Source organism: Etheostoma spectabile, chromosome 15, assembly GCF_008692095.1.
Source record: "Etheostoma spectabile isolate EspeVRDwgs_2016 chromosome 15, UIUC_Espe_1.0, whole genome shotgun sequence".
Taxonomy (NCBI): Eukaryota; Metazoa; Chordata; class Actinopteri; order Perciformes; family Percidae; genus Etheostoma; species Etheostoma spectabile.
Genome location: NC_045747.1, coordinates 23,744,067 through 23,768,540, shown reverse-complemented (window position 1 = coordinate 23,768,540; position 24,474 = coordinate 23,744,067). Strand labels below are relative to the sequence as shown.

Sequence of the window (24,474 nt, the reverse complement as noted above, 5' to 3'; positions counted from 1 at the left end):
GCAATGATGACACAGTGAATAGGGATGATTCTCTCCGACCAATCAGCAGTCTGCAGGTTTTTTCACGTGGTATCACCTCAGCTCGCTTGGCACCTCTGTTAGCAAGTACCAAGGAGCTTTTTATCATAACGGAAAACCAAAGAAGTTAAGGAGGAGCAGGTACCATTTAATGAAAATACGCCATTAAACGGAAGTTAACGATGTGATACGCGATAACGAGTTGGTGACTGAAGCAAAAACAAAGCTGTGAATCAGAAATAAAACGTTTTTTATACTAGAAATGCAGCCGTAGCAAGTAACTCACTGTCACTGTCCTCATTCATATTTTAAGACACTAGTAATTACATTGGACTACAAAAAAAAGCCTGAAAGTCAGTAGTTACACTTGAAGCACGCAGTCGATGCTATGGAGATTATACACCGTCTCGTAGCGAGTCTTTGGTCTGAACTGGGCTTTGGGTCACACCTACACTGAATGCACCAGGGTCTTTTATTTTGGCGGGGTTCTGTAGTTCGGATCCGATCTGTAACAGTGTTGGGTGTCGATGTTGGCACCGAGTTTGCACACGGACTGTGGCTGGATTAAGAAATCTGATGAATGTTTGGGAGGGGAAGACTTCTTGCCCCAGTTGTTTTTTTTTGTTTTTTTTTAATAAACGTGCTGTCACCATTCACCTGTTTGTTACTCCAGGGTCTGAATTCATTTCCAAGTCCACGACGGTGTGAGTTGCTGAAAGCATCAGCTGTTTAAAACACACCAAGCTGCCCAATTTAAAGACTGTGCCATGCTGTTATTTCCCAGATTACTACAACAATGGCGGCACCAACGGAGGAGCCGGGGCGTCGAGCAGCCCGTCAGGTGGCCCCCCATCCAGCGCGGCTCCGGGCTCGGCTCAGGGCTCCTATGGTTACTACCAGAACGACGCGGTGTACCCGGCCGCTCCCGCCTCCAAAACCGCCAAAAAGAAACACCCCATGCACAAGGGAGGGAAGGCCCCCTTTGCAGGCCCGCCGGGGGTGAACAGTGGATCTGTGGGGGGGTTCCAGTCCAGCAGCAGCAGCCCCCCTGGGCAGGGCTCTTATAACCAGTATGGCCAGGGCTATGGGCAGGGGAAGAAGAGTTTTAACCAGAACCCCGGGGGGGCGGGTGGATACTCGTACAGCACCGTCTATCCGAGCCAGGTGACGGGGGGCGCTGGAGGGAGCCAAGAATACAGCTACGAAGGTAAGTTGTTGTTTTTAATTTGAGACTTTTAAGATGAACTTTTTCAGTAGTCGGATTCTTCCGGATAAATCTGGAAATCCAGCTGTTCAGACCTGCAAATGAAGCTCTTAAACATCAGAATCCGCTTTATTTATTCGCCAGGTACGAGGACACGTAGGAGGAATTTAGCTTTGGATCGTCATTGCTCACAATGCGCTTACACATGCAAAACATACCACATGTACACACTAATGTATACACACTAATGTATACACCAGGAGTGTCAAACATACGGCCCGCGGGCCAGAGACGGCCCACCAAAGGGTCCAATCAGGCCCACTGGATGACTTTGCAAAGTGTGAAAATTGCAGTAATTAATAAGTAATAAGCAAGTTATTCATTCTAATTCCAAATGTATTACTTTAATCTCAGAGAATATGCAAGTTCTTTTTTGTAAAGGTACGACTTTAATCTTAGAAATTCTGAGTTTTTCACACAATGTTACCCCTCTCGCCTGGGTCCATAACATTACTTTTTCTTTCTTCCTACAATGGCCTTAAAATGCTGTCGTAGCAGCAGCAGCAGCAACTTGCATTTGCCGACATCCAACTGACGAGACGCTCCGTGGCAGATGAAGTTTTTGATCTTTCCGGAGTGGTTTACTGCTCTGGCCCACTTCAGATCCAAAACGGGTTATGTGGCCCATGAACTAAAATGAGTTTGACACCCCAGGTCTACACACTCTATAAACAGACACACTATAGACAGGTTGAGGCAATAGGGCAATGAAGAGTGCAGGAGTAAATTATTTTTATTTTGTAGAGCACGTTTCAGCAAAAGGGCAATTCAAAGTGCTTGACACAGAATCGGTTTAAAAAAATTAAAAAAACAGATGAGACGCAAGAATGAAAGTTAATTTTAATCTGTTCATTGATCCCCAATGGGGAAATTACAATTTACACTCTGTGTCCACACTTTGTTAGTAATCACACACAGTCCTGAACCACACACACACACACACACCACACACACACACACACACACACACACACGCACACACACACGCGCTCAGGATCTATATGCACTAATGGAGAGATGTCAGAGTGAGTGGGCTGCCAGCCGAACCAGCGCCCTGAGCCTTGCTCAAAGGCACCTGGCAGTGCCCAGGAGGTGAAGTGGCATCTCTCCAGCCACCAATCCACACTCACTACTTTTTGGCCCATACGGGGACTTGAACCAGTGACCCTTCGGTTCCCAACCCAACTCTCAACTCTACTCTCAACCCTACGGACTGAGCTACTGTTCCCCCCCCCCCCCCCCCCCCCCCCCCTCTTACAGTGTAGTATAACAAATTAAACATTAAAGAAATGAACAGCCGTTTAAAGAACGGCAACATCACAAAGAAGAAGAAGGTCTTCAGTCTTGATTTAAAAGAGCTGAGAGTCCAGCAGCAGATGTGCAGGTCTCTGGGAGTTAGGTCCAGATGTGAGGACCAGAGAAACTGAACCACTGGTCGATCGGATGTGAAACGACAGAGTTACAAGAAGAATTCAAATTGATGTCGTAACACTGTTGGGATTTAAAATGCTATATGTGCTTAAACATTGTGTGTGTGTGTGTGTGTGTGTGATTTGCATTTACACATTCAAGCTACAAAGGTAAAAGCGTTATTTCAGCATACATGAAGACATGTTGGCCATGCGTTGAGTTTGTTGTTATAAGAATATAGTTTGTTGTTTGTTGCATTAAGTTGTTTTGCAAGACTTTTGTTTTATGAGATAAGATATTCTGGTATATTTTGTTGTAATCCAGCTCTCCTAAAGGTGTTAGAAGCAGGATTGATTTGATAGGGATGCTGCCTGAGTCTGGTTTCAGTCTCTTTCACCCCCACTGATCTTTTCCTGAACTGAGGGTCATAAACCTCAAGTCACATTCCAATTGAAAGATAACGAATAGACACACACACACACACACACACACACACACACACACACACACACACACACACATCACTGTGCTCTAAAGACCCCCACCCTTTGTGAGATAATACTGGGGGTCCGAGAGCCAAAGAGTCAGACAAATTTGGGGGAGAGCCGTGTTAGGTTGACTCTGTATGTGTCTCTAGGATGACCTATGTAATAAAATGCATTCACACATCCACATCTGAGATTTTAATTGAATGAACCCTGAGATGGAGAAGGATTCAGCTCCAACAATACCCATTTTGTTAATTCATTATTTGCTAACTCTTTACTAACTCCCCCCCCCCCCCCCCCCCCCCCCACCCCACTTTCCCGGCAGGTTTCAACAGCCAGTCCAACTACAGCTCACAGGGAGGCGGCGCCGGGGGAGGGAACCAGGGCTTTGGCACCAGCCAGTCTCAGTACCACAACCCAGTGGGCTACGGCCGGGGGGGGGACAGCAGCATGAACTACCAGTACAGATAAACTCTCATCACTCCCCCCCCGGGTCCTGGTCCGGGGTCTCAAGCCTTCCCCAAAGAAAGTGATCGAAGGCTTTCCTGTGCTTGTCGGTACACGATCCGTTCTGCACATGTGCAGATGATGTCGTGATGATGATGTCATGATGATGATATGATGATGATGATGTCATGATGATGTCATGATGAATGCGTATTTACGACGCTGCACGATCTGTTCCCATAGACAGTTAAAGAAAGTCTGTTGGCCACCACTGGAAAGCTAACGTTAGCTTAGCTAACAGCTAATCTGGCTAACCACTAGCTGAGACAGCGTGTAAAAGACCCTCAAAAGTTAAAATAACCGTTAAAATATAGAACAGCTGTTACGTCAGTTCTACTTTACTTGTGCTCATTTAAAACACAATCACTCCATACTTGTCTTTATTATTACTGTAAAGTCTAAATTTAGCTGGAGCTGCTTTTCCCGCCGTTTAGTTTGAGTAACGTTGTTTTTAGGCTGAATCAAGCTGTCAGCTAGCGGTTAGCCGAATTAGCTGTTAGCTAAACTAACGTTAGCTTTCCGGTGGAGGCAAACCAGCGTTTAGTTTAGCTAACAACTAATTTGGCTAACCGCTAGCTGAGACGGCGTGTAAAATACCCTCAAAACTTAAAATAGTAACGTAATGAGTAACGTTATTTTACGCTGAATCGAGCTGTCAGCTAGCGGTTAACCGAATTAGCTGTTAGCTAAACTAACGCTGTTAGCTTTCCGGTGTAGGCTAAAAGCTAATTCGGCTAACCGCTAGCTGACAGCTTTGATTCAGCCTAAAAACAACGTTACTCAAACTAAACGGCGGGAAAAGCAGCTCCAGCTAAATTAAGACTTTACAGCAATAATAAAGACAAGTATGGAGTGATTGTGTTTTAAATGAGCACAAGTAAAGTAGAACTGACGTAACAGCTGTTACATATTTTAACTGTTATTTACACGCTGTCTCAGCTAGCAGTTAGCCGAATTAGCCGTTAGCTAAGCTAACGGTAGCTTTCCGGACCGCTACTGTGGAACAGATCGTGCAGCGCCGTAAATCCTCGTACATCATGATGATGATGATGCTCATCATCATCTGCACATGTGCAGAACGGATCGTGCAGGCGGGACGGACCATGTGCTCTCTCTCTCGCATTTTTTTAATTTTTTTTTTCCAACGTTTTGCTTCCTACGTGATTTTTGGGTTCCTAAGTACGAAATGAGTCCAGACTTCGGAAGAGGCTGAATCTCGTGGTCTGGTCGGTGTTTAGTCTCGTGCTTTTAGTTTCTTATTTTTATTTTTATTAAATCTAAGCTACCAGTCATCACTAAATATGAAGGTGGATTCTACGAATTTCTCACTCACGAGCTTTGACTTTGTTTTCTTTTTAACAAGAGTTGTGCGGCGACATCTTTGTTGTTGTTGTTGTCGTTAAAACTCGTAAAAATGGAAGAGAGAGAGAGAGAGAGAGAGAGAAAAACAAGGTTATTTTTTTGTATTAAATCAATCGATCCCAAACAGCTTGTTGTTTTCTGCATCGCGTGTAATTTCGGCTTCTTTTGTAACGTACCTGATGTGGCGTGATGTAGTTATTTTAATTCATGTTTTTTTGGGAAATTACCGGTTAACAATAACAATAATAATAATAAAAACTTACATTCGGATGTTAAATCCACACTTGTGCTCGATGTAGCGTTCTCCATTGGGCGACGTTTGTTCCTGTTGATGTGTAACAAAGTGTGTTTGTATTAATAAATGATTTTTATTTTGAATAAAAGTCTTTATTTATAGGAGTTTTGTTTTTAAGAGTTTATGTCATGTAGCTTACGGTGGGTTAGCACACCTCTGGAGCAACTAGGGGTTTAAGTGCCTTGCTCATGGACACATTGGTAGATGTATCACAGTGGGAGTTGAACCCAGATCTCCCAGGTCTTTCCATAAAGAGCAGGTCTAGACCAGGACTCTGGGATGGTATTTATCTCCCAGGTCTTTCCATAAAGAGCAGGTCTAGACCAGGACTCTGGGATGTTATTTATCTCCCAGGTCTTTCCATAAAGAGCAGGTCTAGACCAGGACTCTGGGATGGTATTTATCTCCCAGGTCTTTCCATAAAGAGCAGGTCTAGACCAGGACTCTGGGATGTATTTATCTCCCAGGTCTTTCCATAAAGAGCAGTCTAGACCAGGACTCTGGGATGTTATTTATCTCCCAGGTCTTTCCATAAAGAGCAGGTCTAGACCAGGACTCTGGGATGTTATTTATCTCCCAGGTCTTTCCATAAAGAGCAGGCCTAGACCAGGACTCTGGGATGTTATTTATCTCCCAGGTCTTTCCATAAAGAGCAGGTCTAGACCAGGACTCTGGGATTTTTCAGTTTATAGATAACTTTGATCTCCCAGTCTTTCCATAAAGAGCAGGCTAGACCAGGACTCTGGGATGTTATTTATCTCCCAAGTCTTTCCATAAAGAGCAAAAAAACAAAGCCACAACATTGAAAAGAGACAAAATGTCAGAAAAAGTAATAAAAAAATGTCATGGTTGGTACGAAGATGCTGTGTGTGTGTGTGTGTTGTGTGTGTGTGTGTGTGTTGTGTGTGTGTGTGTGTGTGTGTGTGTGTGTGTGTGTGTGTGTGTGTGGGTGTTGTGTTGTGTGTGTGTGTGTGGTGTGTGTGTGTGTGTTGTGTGTGTGTTGTGTGACAAAGTAAGATTATTAAAGACGAATTTTGTAGAAACAGGATTGCATTCATTAAGTCAACACTTTTGTTGTTGCTTTTTACCGGTAAGAAAAGCAGAAATTAGGAATTATTGAGACTAAAATTAAAGGAATGGATGTTGATGATAATCACAGACGGAATATGTCAACTTTTACTCAACACTATTTCAACAACACTTCACTTTGTTTTACAATGCTATAAAATAGAATAAGACCCAAAATTAATGAAAGTAGAGATTTGTACTTGGCAAAGAGCGTTGGAATCAATCATGTTATTTTGGGGAATTAAAAAGAACATTGATATAGGACAACATGAGGACAACATGAGGACAACATGAAGACAACATGAGGACAACATGAGGACAACATGGGGACAACATGGTGACAATATGAGGACACATGAGGACAACATGGTGACAACATGGTGACACATGAGGACAACATGGGGACAACATGGGGACAACATGGTGACAACATGAGGACAACATGAGGACCCATGAGGACACATGGTGACAACATGAGGACAACATGAGGACAACATGGTGACAGCATGAAGACAACATGAGGACAGCATGGTGACAACATGAGGACACATGAGGACAACATGGTGACAGCATGAAGACAACATGAGGACAACATGAGGACACATGAGGACAACATGGGAACAACATGGGGACAGCATGAAGACAACATGAGGACAGCATGAGGACAACATGAAGACAACATGAGGACAACATGAGGACAGCATGAGGACAACATGAAGACAACATTTGGACTATGAGGACTACAGTATTTACGGTAATCCAGTTTTTTCGTCTTTTCACGGCTCGCTACTCCTTTTTCAAAATTAATATATATGTGTACAAAGATACAGGTAAATCCGTTTTTGTAATAAACCCATGGGTGAATAAGCTTTAGTACACAGGTAAAAAAGAATTTAGGGCCGTTGCTTGGAACGAGACGTCATATCCGGTCTTGCTTCTACGTATTTATTTTAATTTATTGACTAATTGAAATATATAAAGATATAGGTAAAACTGATCTTATAATGAAGCCATATGTAAAAGTACAACAACAAACATTAGCACATAGATAAAAGAAAATAATTAAAAAAAGATATTCGTCCGTTGGGACCAAAGACCGTTAACATATAATATACAGTCTATGGTTGGGACCTCTACGTCATATCCGGTGTCATTACTTCGTTTTTATTTTAATTTATCGACTAAATGAAATAAATAGAGTTATCGGTAAAACTGATCTTGTACTAAATACATTTTTAAATGTACAAAAACAAACATTAGCACACAGATACAATAAATATAATTAAAAAAAGATATTCGTCCGTTGGGACCGATACGTCACATCCGGTTTCTTTCGTGCTTCGCAGGGATCAAGCATGGCGGACACCGGAGTGGCGGAGACGCTGCTGCGGCGGATCGAGACGGCGGAGGGCGGCGTGGACAGCCTGGAAGTGGCGGCCGGCCTCGGGGTGGACCACCAGGTCGTCGTCGGGGCCGTGAAGAGTCTCCAGGCCCTCGGGGACGTGAGTTTCACCGGGCCGAGGGCGCCGGAAGTCGGCGTCAACACCGGTCACTCAGTGTGACTGACGCAATAATGTCATTAAACTCAGTTTAATGTTCATTTAACTCAGTATAATGTCATATTATCTCAATATAATGTCATATTATCTCAGTATAATGTCATATTATCTCAGTATAATGTTCATTTAACTCAGTATAATGTCATATTTTAAATATTTAACTGTCAATAATGTTCATTAAACTCAGTATAATGTCATTTAACTCAGTATAATGTCATTTAACTCAGTATAATGTCATTTAAACTCAGTATAATGTCATATTTTAAATATTTTAAACGTCAGTAATATGTTATTTAAATTTACCTCAGTTCTTTAATGTATATGTCATTTTTAAATATTTGACCGTCAGAAGTGTTCATTAAACTCAGTATAATGTCATATTTTAAATATACAACCATCAGAAATGTTCATTAAACTCAGTATAATGTCATATTTTAAATATACAACCATCAGAAATGTTCATTAAACTCAGTATAATGTCATATTTTAAATATTTAACTGTCAAAAATGTCCATTAAACTCAGTATAATGTCATATTTTAAATATACAACCATCAGAAATGTTCATTAAACTCAGTATAATGTCATATTTTAAATATACAACCATCAGAAATGTTCATTAAACTCAGTATAATGTCATATTTTAAATATACAACCGTCAGAAATGTTCATTAAACTCAGTAAAATGTCATATTTTAAAGCGACAACTGCCAGAAATGTTTCAATTTTGACCTGGAAGGACAAGTTCAGGGTTAACGGGAAGACAACACAAGGGTTTAAAAAAAAAAAACTAAAACAACAACAACAACAACAAACGAACCAAAGTAAATAAAGGGAAAAGAGACCAAGAGACTCAGCTGTAGACAATAAAGGAACCATGAAAAAGTAGTGTGGCTTTTTTTGTTTTGCAACATTTCAGGGATTGAACATGCAGGATCATATCATTCAGACAGGCATTAAAGACTGGGGATGTTTTTAAGAAATTGACATTTGTGTATGAAATATTTTGGCGTTAAATGAGATTGTTTCCTCCGTCCAGTACATCTCGGCGGAGCAGCGGTCGTCGAGGCGCTGGGAGCTGTCGGGGGAGGGCGCCGAGATCGCCGAGCACGGCAGCCACGAAGCCCGGGTGTTCAGCTCGGTCCCGCTGGGGGGTCTGGCCCAGAGTGAGCTCATGGTGAGTGCTATGGGGGGGGCAGAGTGAGCTCATGGTGAGTGCTGGGGGTCTGGCCCAGAGTGAGCTCATGGTGAGTGCTATGGGGGGGGCCCAGAGTGATCTCATGGTGAGTGCTATGGGGGGGCAGAGTGAGCTCATGGTGAGTGCTATGGGGGGGCAGAGTGAGCTCATGGTGAGTGCTATGGGGGGCAGAGTGAGCTCATGGTGAGTGCTGGGGTCTGGCCCAGAGTGAGCTCATGGTGAGTGCTATGGGGGGGGCCCAGATGAGCTCATGGTGAGTGCTATGGGGGGGAGGGGGCAGAGTGAGCTCATGGTGAGTGCTATGGGGGGGCCCAGAGTGAGCTCATGGGGGGGGGGTATTTTCCTTTACATAAGTTAAGACATTTGCACACGACTTTATGCAAAAAAGACACAAATTGTTGCATAAAAATCTGCAGAATTCAGAAATGTTTTCTATGCTCAAAGTGGAAATGTATGTGTTGTGTGTGTCTGTCTTTGTGTGTGTGTGTGTGTGTGTGTGTGTGTGTGTGTGTGTGTGTGTGTGTGTGTGTGTGTGTGTCCATTTAATCAGCTCATCCATTAGTTGATAATAAATCATGTGATCTGCCATCAGAGCCTCTGATTGGCTCTGAACTGCTAAAATATTGCTTTTAAACTCAGATTTAGTCAATGTTGGTTGTCCCTCCTGTGTCTGTCCCCGTGCAGAAACTGTCCTTTGGGAAGATCGGCTTCAGCAAGGCGATGTCCAACAAGTGGATCCGACTGGACAAGACGCATGAGGGCGGCCCCCGGATATTCAGGACCGTACGTGTTACGTTTAAATAACCGTGTCATCGTGGTAGGGATCGGACTGTAGTCCCCGTTCTGAATGTGTTGGTTGTGTGGCGGCCCCCCAGGTGGAGAGCGTCCAGGACCAGGTCCGAGAGAAGCTGCTCCTGGTCCAGAGAGGCGGCGACTCTCAGCTGGAGGAGAAGGACCGGAACGAGCTGAAGAAGAGGAAGCTGCTTTCTGAAGTGTAAGTACCTCTGTCTGCCAGCAGGGGGGGGGGGGGGCAGTATAACGCTGGTGTTGGGCTGAGTGGTTGACTCTCAGCTGGAGGAGAGAGACTGGTAACTAAAGTAACTAGTAACTAAAGCTGCCAGATGAAGTGTAAGTACCCCGGTCTGGCAGCAGGGGGCAGTATAACGCTGGTGTTGGGCTGAGTGGTTGCCTTCCACAAGCCCTGGAAGAAGGATTCAGATCCTTTTATTCAAGTGAAAGTACTAATACGTCCTGAACTACACACACACACACACACACACACACCACATGCTCAGGATCTATACATGCACTAATGGAGAGATGTCAGAGTGAGTGGGCTGAACCAGCGCCCTGAGCGGGTGGGGGGGTACGGTGCCTTGCTCAACAGCCAGGAGGTGAAGTGGCATCTCTCCAGCCACCAATCCGTACTCCGTACTTTTTTTTTTTTTGGTCCACACAGGGACTTGAACCAGTGACCCTCCGGTTCCCAACCCAACTCCCTATGGACTGAGCTACTGCCACCCCATCATTGTAGTAACTAAAGTAACTAGTAACTAAAGTAACTAGTAACTAAAGCTGCCAGATGAAGTGTAAGTACCCCGGTCTGCCAGCAGGGGGCAGTATAACGCTGGTGTTGGCTGAGTGGCAGAAGTATTCAGGTCCTTTTTATTCAAGTGAAAGTACTAATACCTCACTGTTGAAATACTCTGTTACAAGTACAAGCTCTGCATTGAACATTTTTATTTTGTAACTAGTAACTAAAGTAACTAGTAACTAAAGTAACTAGTAACTGAAGCGGCGTGATGTCTGTGTTCAGGACGGTGAAGTCGTACTGGATCACCAGGGGCGGCTCCTTCAGCACCACCATCACCAAACCGGAGACGGAGCTCACTCCCGAGATGATCGCCACGTAAGTACCCCCGCTACGTCACTCCCCCCTCTACGTCACTCCCCCCTCTACATCACTCCCCCCTCTACGTCACTCCCCCTGCTACGTCACTCCACCCTCTACGTCACTCCCCCTCTACATCACTCCCCCCTCTACGTCACTCCCCCCTCTACGTCACTCCCCCCTCTACGTCACTCTCCCCCTCTACATCACTCCCCCCTCTACATCACTCCCTCTACATCACTCCCCCTGCTACGTCACTCCCCCCTCTACGTCACTCCCCCGCTACGTCCTCCCCCCTCTACGTCACTCCACCCTCTACATCACTCCCCCCTCTACGTCACTCCCCCCTGCTACGTCACTCCCCCTCTACGTCACTCCCCCCTCTACGTCACTCCCCCCTCTACGTCACTCCCCCCGCTACGTCACTCCCCCCTCTACGTCACTCCCCCCCTCTACGTCACTCCCCCCGCTACATCACTCCCCCCCGCTATATCACTCCCCCCGCTACTCCCCTGCTACGTCACTCCCCCCGCTACTCCCCTCTACTTCACTACAGTGTTATGTAGTTTAAATGTCAAAAAAAGTGACAAACATTGAAAAAAAGGGACAAAATGTTGATATTCAATTTAGACAGGAAGACAACACAATGGTTAAATCGGCCATTATAAATGCCGATATTGATAGAAATGCCTAATATCGGTTGGGCTGATATATATCGGTCGGGCTGATATAGATCGGTCGGGCTGATATAGATCGGTCGGGCTGATATATATCGGTCGGGCTGATATATATCGGTCGGGCTGATATAGATCGGTCGGGCTCTACATTCTACTTATTCAGTCCGATTGTATTTTTAATGTTGTTGACCACAGCGGAACACGTGTCCCGTCTGCCCCGCTCCGTCTGTCAGTGACGGTGCAGGACCTCAGACCGGGGACACAGAGAAACCTCCGGCCCATAAAAGGGGACAAGTCCAAAGATGTGGACTTTGTCCTAAAGGCAGGGCAGGACAAAATGAGTGTGTCAAATAAACAAAACGACAAAACAGAAGCAAACCTTTCATTGAAAAAATGAGATGTCGGCAACAGTAAAGACCTTTTTACAGTTGCCCTCATGTTGCCCTCATGTTGCCCTCATGTTGCCCCCATGTGGTCTTCATGTTGCCCTCATGTTGCCCTCATGTTGCCCTCATGTTGCCCCCATGTGGTCTTCATGTTGCTCTCATGTTCCCCTCATGTTGCCCTCATGTTGCCCTCATGTTGCTTTCATGTTCCCCTCATGTTGCCCTCATGTTGCCCTCATGTTGCCCTCATGTTGCCCTCATGTTCCCCTCATGTTCCCCTCATGTTCCCCTCATGTTGCCCTCATGTTGCCCTCATGTTGCCCTCATGTTGCCCTCATGTTGCCCTCATGTCGCCCTCATGTCGCCCTCATGTCGCCCTCATGTTGCCCTCATGTCGCCCTCATGTCGCTCTCATGTTGCTCTCATGTTGCTTTCATGTTGCCCTCATGTTGCCCTCATGTTGCCCTCATGTTGCCCTCATGTCGCCCTCATGTTGCCCTCATGTCGCCCTCATGTCGCCCTCATGTCGCCCTCATGTCGCCCTCATGTCGCCCTCATGTTGTCCTCATGTTGCTCTCATGTTGCCCTTATGTTGCTTTCATGTTGCCCTCATGTTGCCCTCATGTTGCCCTCATGTTGCCCTCATGTCGCCCTCATGTTGCTCTCATGTTGCCCTCATGTTGCTTTCATGTTGCCCTCATGTTGCCCTCATGTTGCCCTCATGTTGCCCTCATGTTGCCCTCATGTCGCCCTCATGTCGCCCTTATGTTGCCCTCATGTCGCCCTCATGTCGCCCTCATGTCGCCCTCATGTTGTCCTCATGTTGCCCTTATGTTGCTCTCATGTTGCCCTCATGTTGCCCTCATGTTGTCATGTTGCCCTCATGTTGCCCTCATGTTGTCTTTATGTTGCCCTCATGTTGCCCTCATGTTGTCCTCATGTTGCTCTCATGTTGCTCTCATGTTGCCCCCCTGTTGCCCTCATGTTGTCTTTATGTTGCCCTCATGTTGCCCTCATGTTGTCCTCATGTTGTCCTCATGTTGCTGCCCTCATGTTGCTCTCATGTTGCCCTCATGTTGCCCTCATGTTGCCCTCATGTTGCCCTCATGTTGTCCTCATGTTGCTCTCATGTTGCTCTCATGTTGCTCTCATGTTGCCCTCATGTTGCCCTCATGTTGCCCTCAAGCAGATTTTCTATGCTAAATAAGATAAAAGATTTTTAAAAAAAAAAGTGGACCTTCGTCCATCACAGTCACAGATTTGTGACTCCATGTCTGTCTTTATGTTAATGAAACTTTCGGGCACCTGGAAATCGTCTCTGTTTCTGTGAGATACTTCAAAATAAAAAGGATTACATGCAAAGATAAAGCGCATAATGCAGCTTACAGTGTTTTCATGCTGAGGACGAGGCATTAACATACCAGCCGAATGAAAAGGTTTGCATGAAATCATATCATAGAGAGGGGGGGGATTAAGCTAAAAGCAGCGTCCAGATGTTCCCAAATATTTAAAATTGATGCGGCTTTTACTTCTCTGTGCAGATTGTGTACAGCGTAGATTAAAGGGGGAGGGGGGGAATCAGCAGACTGCTTCAACTACTACTACTACTTAACACTAACTTATTAACTGTAGTTTTACAGTTATTTTTGGAATTTGTAATTTATAGGAAATGATACCTAATGTTTGAGTTAGAAAAGCAGAAATTAGGAATTATTGAGACTAAAATTAAAGGAATGGATGTTGATGATAATCACAGACTGGAATATGTCAACTTTTACTCAACACTATTTCACAACACTTCACTTTGTTTTACAATGCTATAAAATAGAATAAGACCCAAATTAATGAAAGTGAGATTTGTACTTGGCAAAGAGCGTTGGAATCAATCATGTTATTTTGGGGATTATAAAGAACATTGATATAGTACAACATGGGACAACATGAGGCACTGAAGACAACATGAGGACAACATGGGATACATAAGACAACATGGGGCAACATGGGGACAACATGAGGAAACTGGACAACATGGACACATGAGCACATGAGACAACATGAAGGCAACAAGGCAATGAGGGCAACATGGGGCACATGGGGCAACATGGGGACAACTAAACAGGGACACATGAGGGCAACATGGGCACATGGACAACATGGGACAACATGGGGGCAACATGGGCAACATGGGACAACATGAGGCACATGGGCACGGGGACAACATGAGGGCAACATGGCACTGAGACAACATGAGGGCAACATGCAGATGGGCAACATGAGGGCAACATGAGGACAACATGGGGACAACATGAGGCACATGAGGTTAAAGTGACACTTTTTCAATATTGTGGTTGCTTTTTTTGATGTTCTTTTCAAAGTTTAAAAAGAACATTGATATAGGACAATATGACCCTATGACCCTAATACCATACGAGGGTTAGATGATCTTTAATTGCCCCCCGTTGCGTTGCAGTGGCAGCTGGAAGGAGAAGAAGTTCAAGCCGTACAACTTCGAGGCGATGGGCGTGGCCCCCGACTGCGGACACCTGCACCCCCTGATGAAGGTGCGGACGCAGTTCAGGCAGATCTTCCTCGAGATGGGGTGAGTGGCTGCAAACATCGCAGTGGAAATTAAAGGTCCCACGGCATGAAAATGTCACTCTGAGTTTTTTTTAACCTTAATATGAGTCAAATAAATATATATAAAGATACTTCAGATACAGTATTAGGGGAGCACTAAGGTCTATATAAAGATACTTCAGATACAGTATTAGGGGACCACTAAGGTCTATATAAGAGACTTCAGATACAGTATTAGGGGACCACTAAGGTCTATATAAAGAGACTTCAGATACAGTATTAGGGACCACTAAGGGTCTATATAAAGATACTTCAGATACAGTATTAGGGGACCACTAGGTCTTATAAAAGAGACTTCAGATACAGTATTAGGGACCACTAAGGTCTATAAAAAGAGACTCAGATACAGTATTAGGGACCACTAAGGTCTATATAAAAGAGACTTCAGATACAGTATTAGGGGACCACTAAGTCTATATAAAGAGACTTCAGATACAGTATTAGGGACCACTAAGGTCTATATAAAAGAGACTTCAGATACAGTATTATGGGACCACTAAGGTCTATATAAAAGAGACTTCAGATACAGTTTAGGGGACCACTAAGGTCTATATAAAAGAGACTTCAGATACAGTATTAGGGGACCACTAAGGTCTATATAAAAGAGACTTCAGATACAGTATTAGGGGACCACTAAGGTCTATATAAAAGAGACTTCAGATACAGTATTAGGGGACCACTAAGGTCTATATAAAGCATCCAAAGAGACCATGTCATGGGACCTTTAAACATTTCACACTCCCATTAAGTAACCTTCTGCTTGCTGCAGCTTCTCCGAGATGCCGACCAACAACTTCATAGAAAGCTCTTTCTGGAACTTTGACTCCCTGTTCCAGCCGCAGCAGCACCCGGCCAGAGACGCCCACGACACCTTCTTCCTGTCCGGTGAGGCCATGTGTCGTACATTTCTTTCTCCTGTCCCACCTAGTCCGCATTAATTTAGTTTTTTTTAATAAAATACCAAACACACAATTCACAACATGAACACATCCCCCTCCCTTCGTCATCACCACCCACCCAGACACCAGTAAGTACAGTATTCCAGACCATTCGACAAAATAGCAACAACATAGACAATAAACCATAAACGTGAATAAATGACAACTCCATAAGCCCATCATATGCCCCCCCCCCCCGTCTCACAAGCCCACTCCTGGATCGACGGCCCCCCCTTTATTCTTCCATCCTCTTTAACCCTCGTATAGTCTTCCCGTTAACCATGAACTCGTCCTTCCAGGTCCAAATTGAAAACTTACATTTTTTTTGTGCTTTTCCGATGTTTTTGGCGCTTTTTCAGATGTATTTGTTACTTTTTCCAGCTTTTGGCGCTTTAAAAAAAAAAAAAAATTCATGGTCAACAAACCTCATTTATATCAAATCATACACACAACGTTTTTAGTTAAAAAGGCAGAAATGATGAATTATTATGAATTATTTTGACTACTAGTTAAGATCAGAGGATGTTGAGTGGATCTCAGATGGGTAGATGTCAAAGTTTAGTCCCGATACTGTTTGGAAACCATTAAAAAAAAAAACAATTAAAAGGCTATAAGATTAAATAAAACACCCAAAACATTCAATGAAAGTAATCATTAATTGTACCTGAGGAATGTTGTATGGAATCATCCATGTTATGTTTGGGAAATTTGATTGAAAGAAATCTTCGTTTCTGATATAAAACACTTTGAAATGGGTCAGTTTGACCTGAGGACAACACAAGGGTTACACAATCCATCTGGCCATCATTAAACAAGTCTGGACCCAGTCTCTAAAGTTTCTCCTCCACTCTACAACAAGTCCACTTCTCCTACATCAAGTCCACTTGTCCCAGACAAGCCTTCATGTCGAGCCCTGGCCACCATATTCAGGGGCCAGTGCTTACAGATATTAGCGTCCATCCCTGTGATTTTACTCTGAACGTCTGTGTTTTCAGACCCAGCGCTCGCCCACGGGTTCCCGCAGGACTACCTGGAGCGGGTGAAGAAGGTCCACTCAGAGGGGGGCTTCGGCTCGCAAGGGTGAGACGCAATCGCACGTCAAAATGGATCCGTTTTCAAACAAAACCTGTGATAATATTACAAAATACTTCTATATAGTCTTGCATTGCCAGACCTTCCTCCACAGCGCTGCACAGGAAGGTCTGGCCACACAGCATTCTGGGATGGGAGAAAAACGTGCTCTGGTTTATCGGCATTTCTTTAAACCAGTCACAGTCGTCGTGGGCGGGGCTAAGCGCCGGACAGAGCCACGGTGCCGCTGCTAAATTAGCCTTGGGAAGGAAGTTGTTTTGGTGGAACATGTACGTTCAGAAGTAGTTTTAGTCGTCAACAGAAAGCTCAGATTGGACAGATAGTCTAGCTAGTGGTCTGGATTTACCCTGCAGAGACCTGAAGACCAGGTAACCATAGTCCTCAGATTGGACAGATAGTCTAGCTAGTGGTCTGGATTCACCCTGCAGAGACCTGAGGACCAGGTAACCATAGTCCTCAGATTGGACAGATAGTCTAGCTAGCTGTCTGGATTTACCCTCCAGAGACCTGAGGACCAGGTAACCATAGTCCTCAGATTGGACAGATAGTCTAGCTAGCTGTCTGGATTTACCCTCCAGAGACCTGAGAACCAGGTAACCATAGTCCTCAGAAATCAGCCGCAGGTTAGAGCACCAACACAGAGACAGAGGACGGGGACGGACGGACGTCCGACGGGACATTTCCGGCAGCACCTGAACAATCCCAGACCTGGATTGTGTCGCTATAGACTACTTAATATCCTGCTGTCTTTTTTTACAGGTACAAGTATGACTGGAAGATAGAGGAGGCTCAGAAGAACATCCTCCGCACCCACACCACGGCAGTCAGCGCACGCATGCTGTATAAACTGGCTCAACAGGTGAGCTGCACGTTTGGTAAGCACACCTGTCAAGGAAGTCACGGCGGTCGAGGCCGCTAATGCTATCGGGACATTAATTAGTGAGGCTGGCTAACTCATTTCTTCTTCAAAGACATTGGACAGCAAAACGGAGACATAGCTAGAGAGATTCTTTGTGGTGTGGGAAGTGGAGGATAGGGGGCTTATTACCTCGCACTATTAGTGTTGTAGTCAAGACCACTGAGACCAAGGCATTACCAAGACCAGAGTGTATCAAGGCCGAGACTTTGAGGGGTTGAGACAGCGACAAGATTGAGACTTTGAGGGGTCGAGGCCGAGACTTTGAGGGGTAGAGGCCGAGACTTTGAGGGGTAGAGACAGACAAGATTGAGACTTTGAGGGGTAGAGGCCGAGACTTTGAGGGGTCGAGGCCGAGACTTTGAGGGGTCGAGGCCGAGACTTGGAGGGGTCGAGGCCGAGACTTGGAGGGGTCGAGGCCGAGACTTGGAGGGGTCGAGGCCGAGACTTTGAGGGGTCGAGGCCGAGACTTTGAGGGGTCGAGGCCGAGACTTTGAGGGGTAGAGGCCGAGACTTTGAGGGGTTGAGACAGACAAGATTGAGACTTTGAGGGGTAGAGGCCGAGACTTTGAGGGGTCGAGGCCGAGACTTTGAGGGGTCGAGGCCGAGACTTTGAGGGGTCGAGGCCGAGACTTTGAGGGGTCGAGACAGCGACAAGACCGAGACTTTGAGGGGTAGAGGCCAAGACTTTGAGGGGTAGAGACAGACAAGATTGAGACTTTGAGGGGTCGAGGCCGAGACTTTGAGGGGTCGAGGCCGAGACTTTGAGGGGTCGAGGCCGAGACTTTGAGGGGTAGAAACAGACAAGATTGAGACTTTGAGGGGTCGAGGCCGAGACTTTGAGGGGTCGAGGCCGAGACTTTGAGGGGTTGAGACAGACAAGATTGAGACTTTGAGGGGTTGAGACAGACAAGATTGAGACTTTGAGGGGTCGAGGCCGAGACTTTGAGGGGTCGAGGCCGAGACTTTGAGGGGGTTGATACCGAGACTTTGAGGGGATGAGACAGAGACTTTGAGGGGTCAAGGCCGAGACAAGACTGAGACTTTGAGGGGGTGAGAGTGGGCCACCAGGCCTGGAATACATTGGGGGAAACACTGAGCAGTACTTTGTGTTGTGTGTAAATTACTCTCTCTCCTCATCTCTCCTCTCTCTCTCTCTCCTCTCTCTCTCCTCTCTCTCTCTCTCTCTCTCTCTCTCTCTCTCTCTCTCCTCCATCTCCATCCACCAGGAGAAGTTCACCCCCGTCAAGTATTTTTCCATCGACCGCGTGTTCAGGAACGAGACCCTGGACGCCACCCACCTGGCTGAGTTCCACCAGATTGAGGGCGTGGTGGCCGACTACGGCCTCACGCTGGGAGACCTGATCGGCATCCTGCACCAGTTCTTCACCAAACTAGGTGAGGAGGCCTCCACGAGGCTGTGGAGGGAAGCTAACCGCTAAGGACTCAGTTGAATGGTCTGATTTAGGGATAAAAAGTATGGATCGACTGATACTGGTTTTTCAAGCCAGACACCAATCATTAGTAGTTAATGGAGCTGATAACCCAGATTTGGAACAGATATTTACAGTGAAAATAAAAAGTCTTTAAGGCAAAATTAAGACGTTACAAACTCTAACACATAACTTTGTCTAAACGCTTTTTAATTCATGAACTTTTGGGGTTATCAGGCACATACAACACTGATAGATGATCTGCAAACTGCCAAGAAAAAGGCCAGATAATCGGCTAATAAGAGGTTTTACTAATAAATGAGTGTTTTCTCTGTCAGTGTGAGGTTTAGGTGCAGCACCCGAGGCGTTTGTAGGCAGCACCTAAGCTGAATGAAAGGTTTCTCAGATCTAATGATTGTAGTCGGACTTCTTTAGCAAGTTTTGTCTTTAAGCTTTTTGACTGTTCCAGGTTTTTCCAAGCTTTTCAGACACAGAAATAATAAGTTATGTGAACAAATTGCACAAAGGGACACAAACCAACTAGGAAGAGACGTCAAATGAGCACATAACATTTTCAGATTTCTGAGTCAGCCTCCTGATGTTCGTTTTAATCTTGTTTCTTTTTCTAGGAATTACCAAACTTCGCTTCAAGCCGGCCTACAACCCGTACACAGAGCCCAGCATGGAGGTCTTCAGCTACCACGAAGGTAAAGGACATAATCTCGCTCTGATAGTGAAATGTTACACCTGATTTCCACCAAGTCTCTTTTATATAGACCTTAGTGGTCCCTAATACTGTATCTGAAGTCTCTTTTATATAGACCTTAGTGGTCCCTAATACTGTATCTGAAGTCTCTTTTATATAGACCTTAGTGGTCCCTAATACTGTATCTGAAGTCTCTTTTATATAGACCTTAGTGGTCCCCTAATACTGTATCTGAAGTCTCTTTTATATAGACCTTAGGGTCCCTATACTGTATCTGAAGTCTCTTTTATATAGACCTTAGTGGTCCCTAATACTGTATCTGAAGTCTCTTTTATATAGACCTTAGTGGTCCCTAATACTGTATCTGAAGTCTCTTATATAGACCTTAGTGGTCCCTAATACTGTATCTGAAGTCTCTTTTATATAGACCTAGTGGTCCCTAATACTGTATCTGAAGTCTCTTTTATATAGACCTTAGTGGTCCCTAATCCTGTATTGAGTCTCTTTATAGACCTTAGTGGTCCCTAATACTGTATCTGAAGTCTCTTTTATATAGACCTTAGTGGCCCCCTAATCCTGTATCTGAAGTCCTTTTATATAGACCTTAGTGGTCCCCTAATACTGTATCTGAAGTCTCTATTATATAGACCTTAGTGGTCCCCTAATACTGTATCTGAATTTCTTTTATATAGACCTAGTGGTCCCCTAATACTGTATCTGAAGTCTCTTTTAATAGACTTAGTGGTCCCCTAATACTGTATCTGAAGTCTCTTTTATATAGACCTTAGTGGTCCCTAATACTGTATCTGAAGTCTCTTTATATAGACCTTAGTGGTCCCCTAATACTGTATCTGAAGTCTCTTTTATATAGACCTTAGTGGTCCCTAATCCTGTATCTGAAGTCTCTTTTATATAGACCTTAGTGGTCCCCTAATACTGTATCTGAAGTCTCTTTATATAGACCTTAGTTGTCCCTAATACTGGATCTGAAGTCTCTTTTATATAGACCTTAGTGGTCTTGGGACCACTTAGGTAGGGTTAGGTTTGTCATGGTTACTCTTTTCTTTTTGTGTGGGTTGTAAATGTTATTATATCATACATGTTTACTCTTTTTATCCAAACAATATGATAGTATTTAAAATGTGTATTATTTTCTAGCGTCTGGGCCCCTTTACACAAGCTTCTAATAGCAAGTGTTCACGGAAGGCTTGTATCATGTGGACGCTCCAACAGTGTTGTCATTACTTAGAAGTCCTCATGGGGGCGCCAGAAACTTCGCGCTGTAGCTTTAAGAATATCTAAATGAATGTTGATATCGCAATATCACATTTTGCCAATATCGTGCAACCCTAGTCTTTGTAGGACAGTGCGGTTTTGGGTGATTTTTTTTGTGTGTCAACTGAATACAATTTGTCTGGTTGTCGTGCATACAGGACTCCAGAAGTGGGTGGAGGTGGGGAACTCGGGGGTCTTCAGACCAGAGATGCTGCTGCCCATGGGTCTCCCCGCGGACGTGTCTGTGATCGCCTGGGGTCTGTCTCTGGAAAGGTGAACACACAGCGCTGACACCAGCTCGGCTTCCATTCACACGATTTTATCCAAATCAAGTGATATCGAATGAAAAATGCCTTCTGGAAAAAGGCAAAATTCATCGTCACAGTATCGTTATCGAGGTATTTGGTCGAAAGTATCGTGATATTTGATTTTACCCACATCGCCCAGCCCTGCTGCACTACTGCACGTCTCGTATCGTCTTCTCACTTACAGTTTTGTCCGCACAAAGCCCCAAAAAGACAGCAGAAAGTTCCTTTTTTAGCCATCATAGATAGTAGGAAATCGAGCAAAAACAGAGCCTTCTGATTTCTAGTTTTTTTTAAAAGCAGGCTAGCACACAGCCGACTCCACAGCCTGAACACGCAAACACTCAATCAATAAAACACTCCGGTTCCCGGCGATTTTCTGAGTCTCAAAGTCGGAAAATATGCCGAATTCTGCTTTGAGTGTTTGAAAACCAGTTTTTTTCCAGTTTTTGGTTTGGCTCACAACCAGGCGGGCCAGAATCTGTAAGTAAATTGATATGCGGATCAAGATCAGCGAGGGACCGGATTTAGCCCGCAAGCCTCGAGTTGGACACGCGTGGTTAGTTTGAGTCGAAAGAAGAGAAGGCAAGGATCACATAAAGGTGTCATACGTGTCTATTTCCCATAAAATGAATTATGTATTTATAAAATTAGCGGGGTATAAAATCAAGTGTCCGTAATACAGCGAGACTACGTTAATATAGTCTCGGATGGCCAGACCCTCCTGCACAGCGCTGTGGAGGAGGGTCTGGCGAGTCCACACAGCAATCTGGGATGGGAGGAAAACCTGCTTGGTTTATCGGCATTTCTTTAAACCAAATCACCATTGTTGTGCGGCTAAGCGGGCAAGTCGCGCGAAATAGTCCTAGAGTATAGTGCTGGCGGTTCAAATAGTTTTAGTGAAGGATGATACAGATAGTTGTTGGTGGAACCCTGGGACGGTCGACAAGTTGGTAACCTAGACTCTGATTGGACAGATAGTCTAGCTAGAGGTCTGGATTTACCCTGCAGAGACCTGAGGACCAGGTAACCATAGTCCTCAATTGGACAGATAGTCTAGCTAGCGTCTGGATTTACCCTGCAGAGACTGAGGACCAGGTAACCATAGTCCTCAGATTGACAGAAGTCTAGCTAGCGGTCTGGATTTACCCTGCAGAGACCTGAGGACCAGGTAACCATAGTCCTCAGATTGGACAGGTAGTCTAGCTAGCGGTCTGGATTCACCCTGCAGAGACCTGAGGACCAGGTAACCATAGTCCTCAGATTGGACAGATAGTCTAGCTAGCGGTCTGGATTTACCCTGCAGAGACCTGAGGACCAGGTAACAATAGTCCTCTGTCTGCAATTACCATGGCAACAAGGAGACGACAAAGGCGACTAAAAAGGCGACGAAAAGCAACTTAAAGGCGAAGAAAAGGAGGCGAAAAGGCGACATTTGAATTTTTTTTTTTAAATAATTACGAAACGGTGTCGGTGACTCAGTCGAAATAATTCATAATTTCTGCTTTTTTGAACTAAATAATGAGGTATACAACGTATATAACGTCATATTAAAGATCATATTAATTATTAAGAATTAGGTTTATTGACCATGAATTAAAAAAAAAAAAAGCTTTGAAAAAAGTGATGAAAACGTCTTAAAAAAAAGAAAGAAAGAAAGAAAGAAAGCGTAAAAGACATAAAAAAAAAACAAAAAAAAACGTCGGGGGAAAAAAAAAGTGCCGAGAAAAGTTGATCTTCAAATTTTGACCCGGAAGAAAATCTCGTTAATGTTCGACGGGAACGCCCGGGAACCCCCCCCCACACCCCCCCCCCCCGACCATCTGAGGGCACCACAGACTTTTGAGACTTTTAAAAAAGGACTAAAAACATTTCTCTCTTTAGCAGAACTTATGAGTTTTAACTTTGCACAAAAATGTCGTCGCACTATTTATAGATATTTTACATTTTTTTACCTCGCTTTTATGATCTTACCTGTACCACTTTGAGAGTTGTTTAAATGTAACGTGCATTACAAATAAAATCTATTATTATCAATTTATTATTATTATTATTATTACGTAGACTATCCGTAACGTAAGACCTGGTTTTCTCACTCGGCCCTCTCCTCTGCCCCCCCCCCACCCCCCCCCCCCCCCCCACCCCCGCAGGCCCACCATGATCAAATACGGCATCAACAACATCAGGGAGCTGGTGGGACACAAGGTGAACCTGCAGATGGTCTACGACAGCCCCATGTGTCGGCTCGAGTCCTGAAGCCCCCCCCCCCCCCCCCCCCCCCCCCCACCCCTCGGGGATCCTCATCATTATTATTATTGGTATTATTGGTATCATTATTATGAACTGGACCTTTCCTTTCGGGACTACTCGTTTCTACGCCTCTCTCTGGTTCTTCCTGCTGAGCTCGACCAGTAAAACGCAGAAGAAAGAGGGTGTCTGTCTGCCCCCCCCCGTCCCTGTCCCCCCTTGTCCCCCCACCCACCCGTGCAACCCTTCAGAGAGACTTGTTCAAAGGGCTTTCACACACCGGAGCAGCCTTCTCCAGGAACTCCATAATTCAAAACCTTCGTGTGAATCTCAGCTCAGTTCCTCGTTAGGAAGCTCGTCAGAACGCCGCCTACCTGAGCAGGTGGTGTGACGTCTGTCGTGTGACGGAGGTTCAATAAAAACACTCTTTTGTTCCCAAATACCAGCGCAGCCTGACTTGTTTGTTGTTTGTTTGTTTGTTGTTGTTGTTACCATGACGCTCTTGGCCGTCACCATTCATCTTTTTAATCCCGTCGGATGTAGACGCTACACCGTCCTCTCGTTTGTTTCTTTACCGACATCGTCACATCCCTAACTTTATGCATTAATGGCCCTAAAATATCATATCTCCAAACTCCCTATCTGTGTATATATACAGTATGTATATTCTGTATATATAGTGTACATACACATATATACAGAATGTATATATATATACAGTATGTATATTCTGTATATATAGTGTACATACACATATGTATATATACAGTATGTATATTCTGTATATATAGTGTACATACACA

At 44.7% G+C, this 24,474-nt stretch overlaps 2 protein-coding genes across 3 annotated transcripts in view; both read left to right on the top strand.

Moving 5' to 3' along the window:
• Positions 1-3,955, top strand: part of ilf3b (interleukin enhancer binding factor 3b) — a 32,770-nt gene extending 28,815 nt beyond the window's left edge. The window contains 2 exon segments of the mRNA XM_032537615.1: positions 803-1,225; positions 3,506-3,955. Of these exon segments, the coding sequence (XP_032393506.1) occupies positions 803-1,225; positions 3,506-3,651 (569 nt within the window). The 3' untranslated portion in view covers positions 3,652-3,955.
• Positions 3,956-7,731: 3,776 nt separating this feature from the next.
• Positions 7,732-24,116, top strand: farsa (phenylalanyl-tRNA synthetase subunit alpha). Of its 2 annotated transcripts, none has more exons than XM_032538077.1 (13): positions 7,732-7,914; positions 9,010-9,147; positions 9,853-9,951; positions 10,044-10,162; positions 10,985-11,077; positions 14,593-14,721; positions 15,529-15,644; positions 16,693-16,777; positions 17,549-17,648; positions 18,935-19,099; positions 19,764-19,845; positions 21,278-21,392; positions 23,575-24,116. In XM_032538077.1, exons 1-13 carry the CDS (start codon positions 7,768-7,770, stop codon positions 23,678-23,680), a joined length of 1,494 nt encoding a protein of 497 aa, XP_032393968.1. In that variant the 5' UTR covers positions 7,732-7,767; the 3' UTR covers positions 23,681-24,116. The 2 variants fall into 2 exon arrangements, with proteins under 2 accessions (XP_032393968.1, XP_032393967.1); XM_032538076.1 differs by having other exon boundaries at positions 18,935-19,103; positions 19,768-19,845.
• Positions 24,117-24,474: the final 358 nt, after the last annotated feature.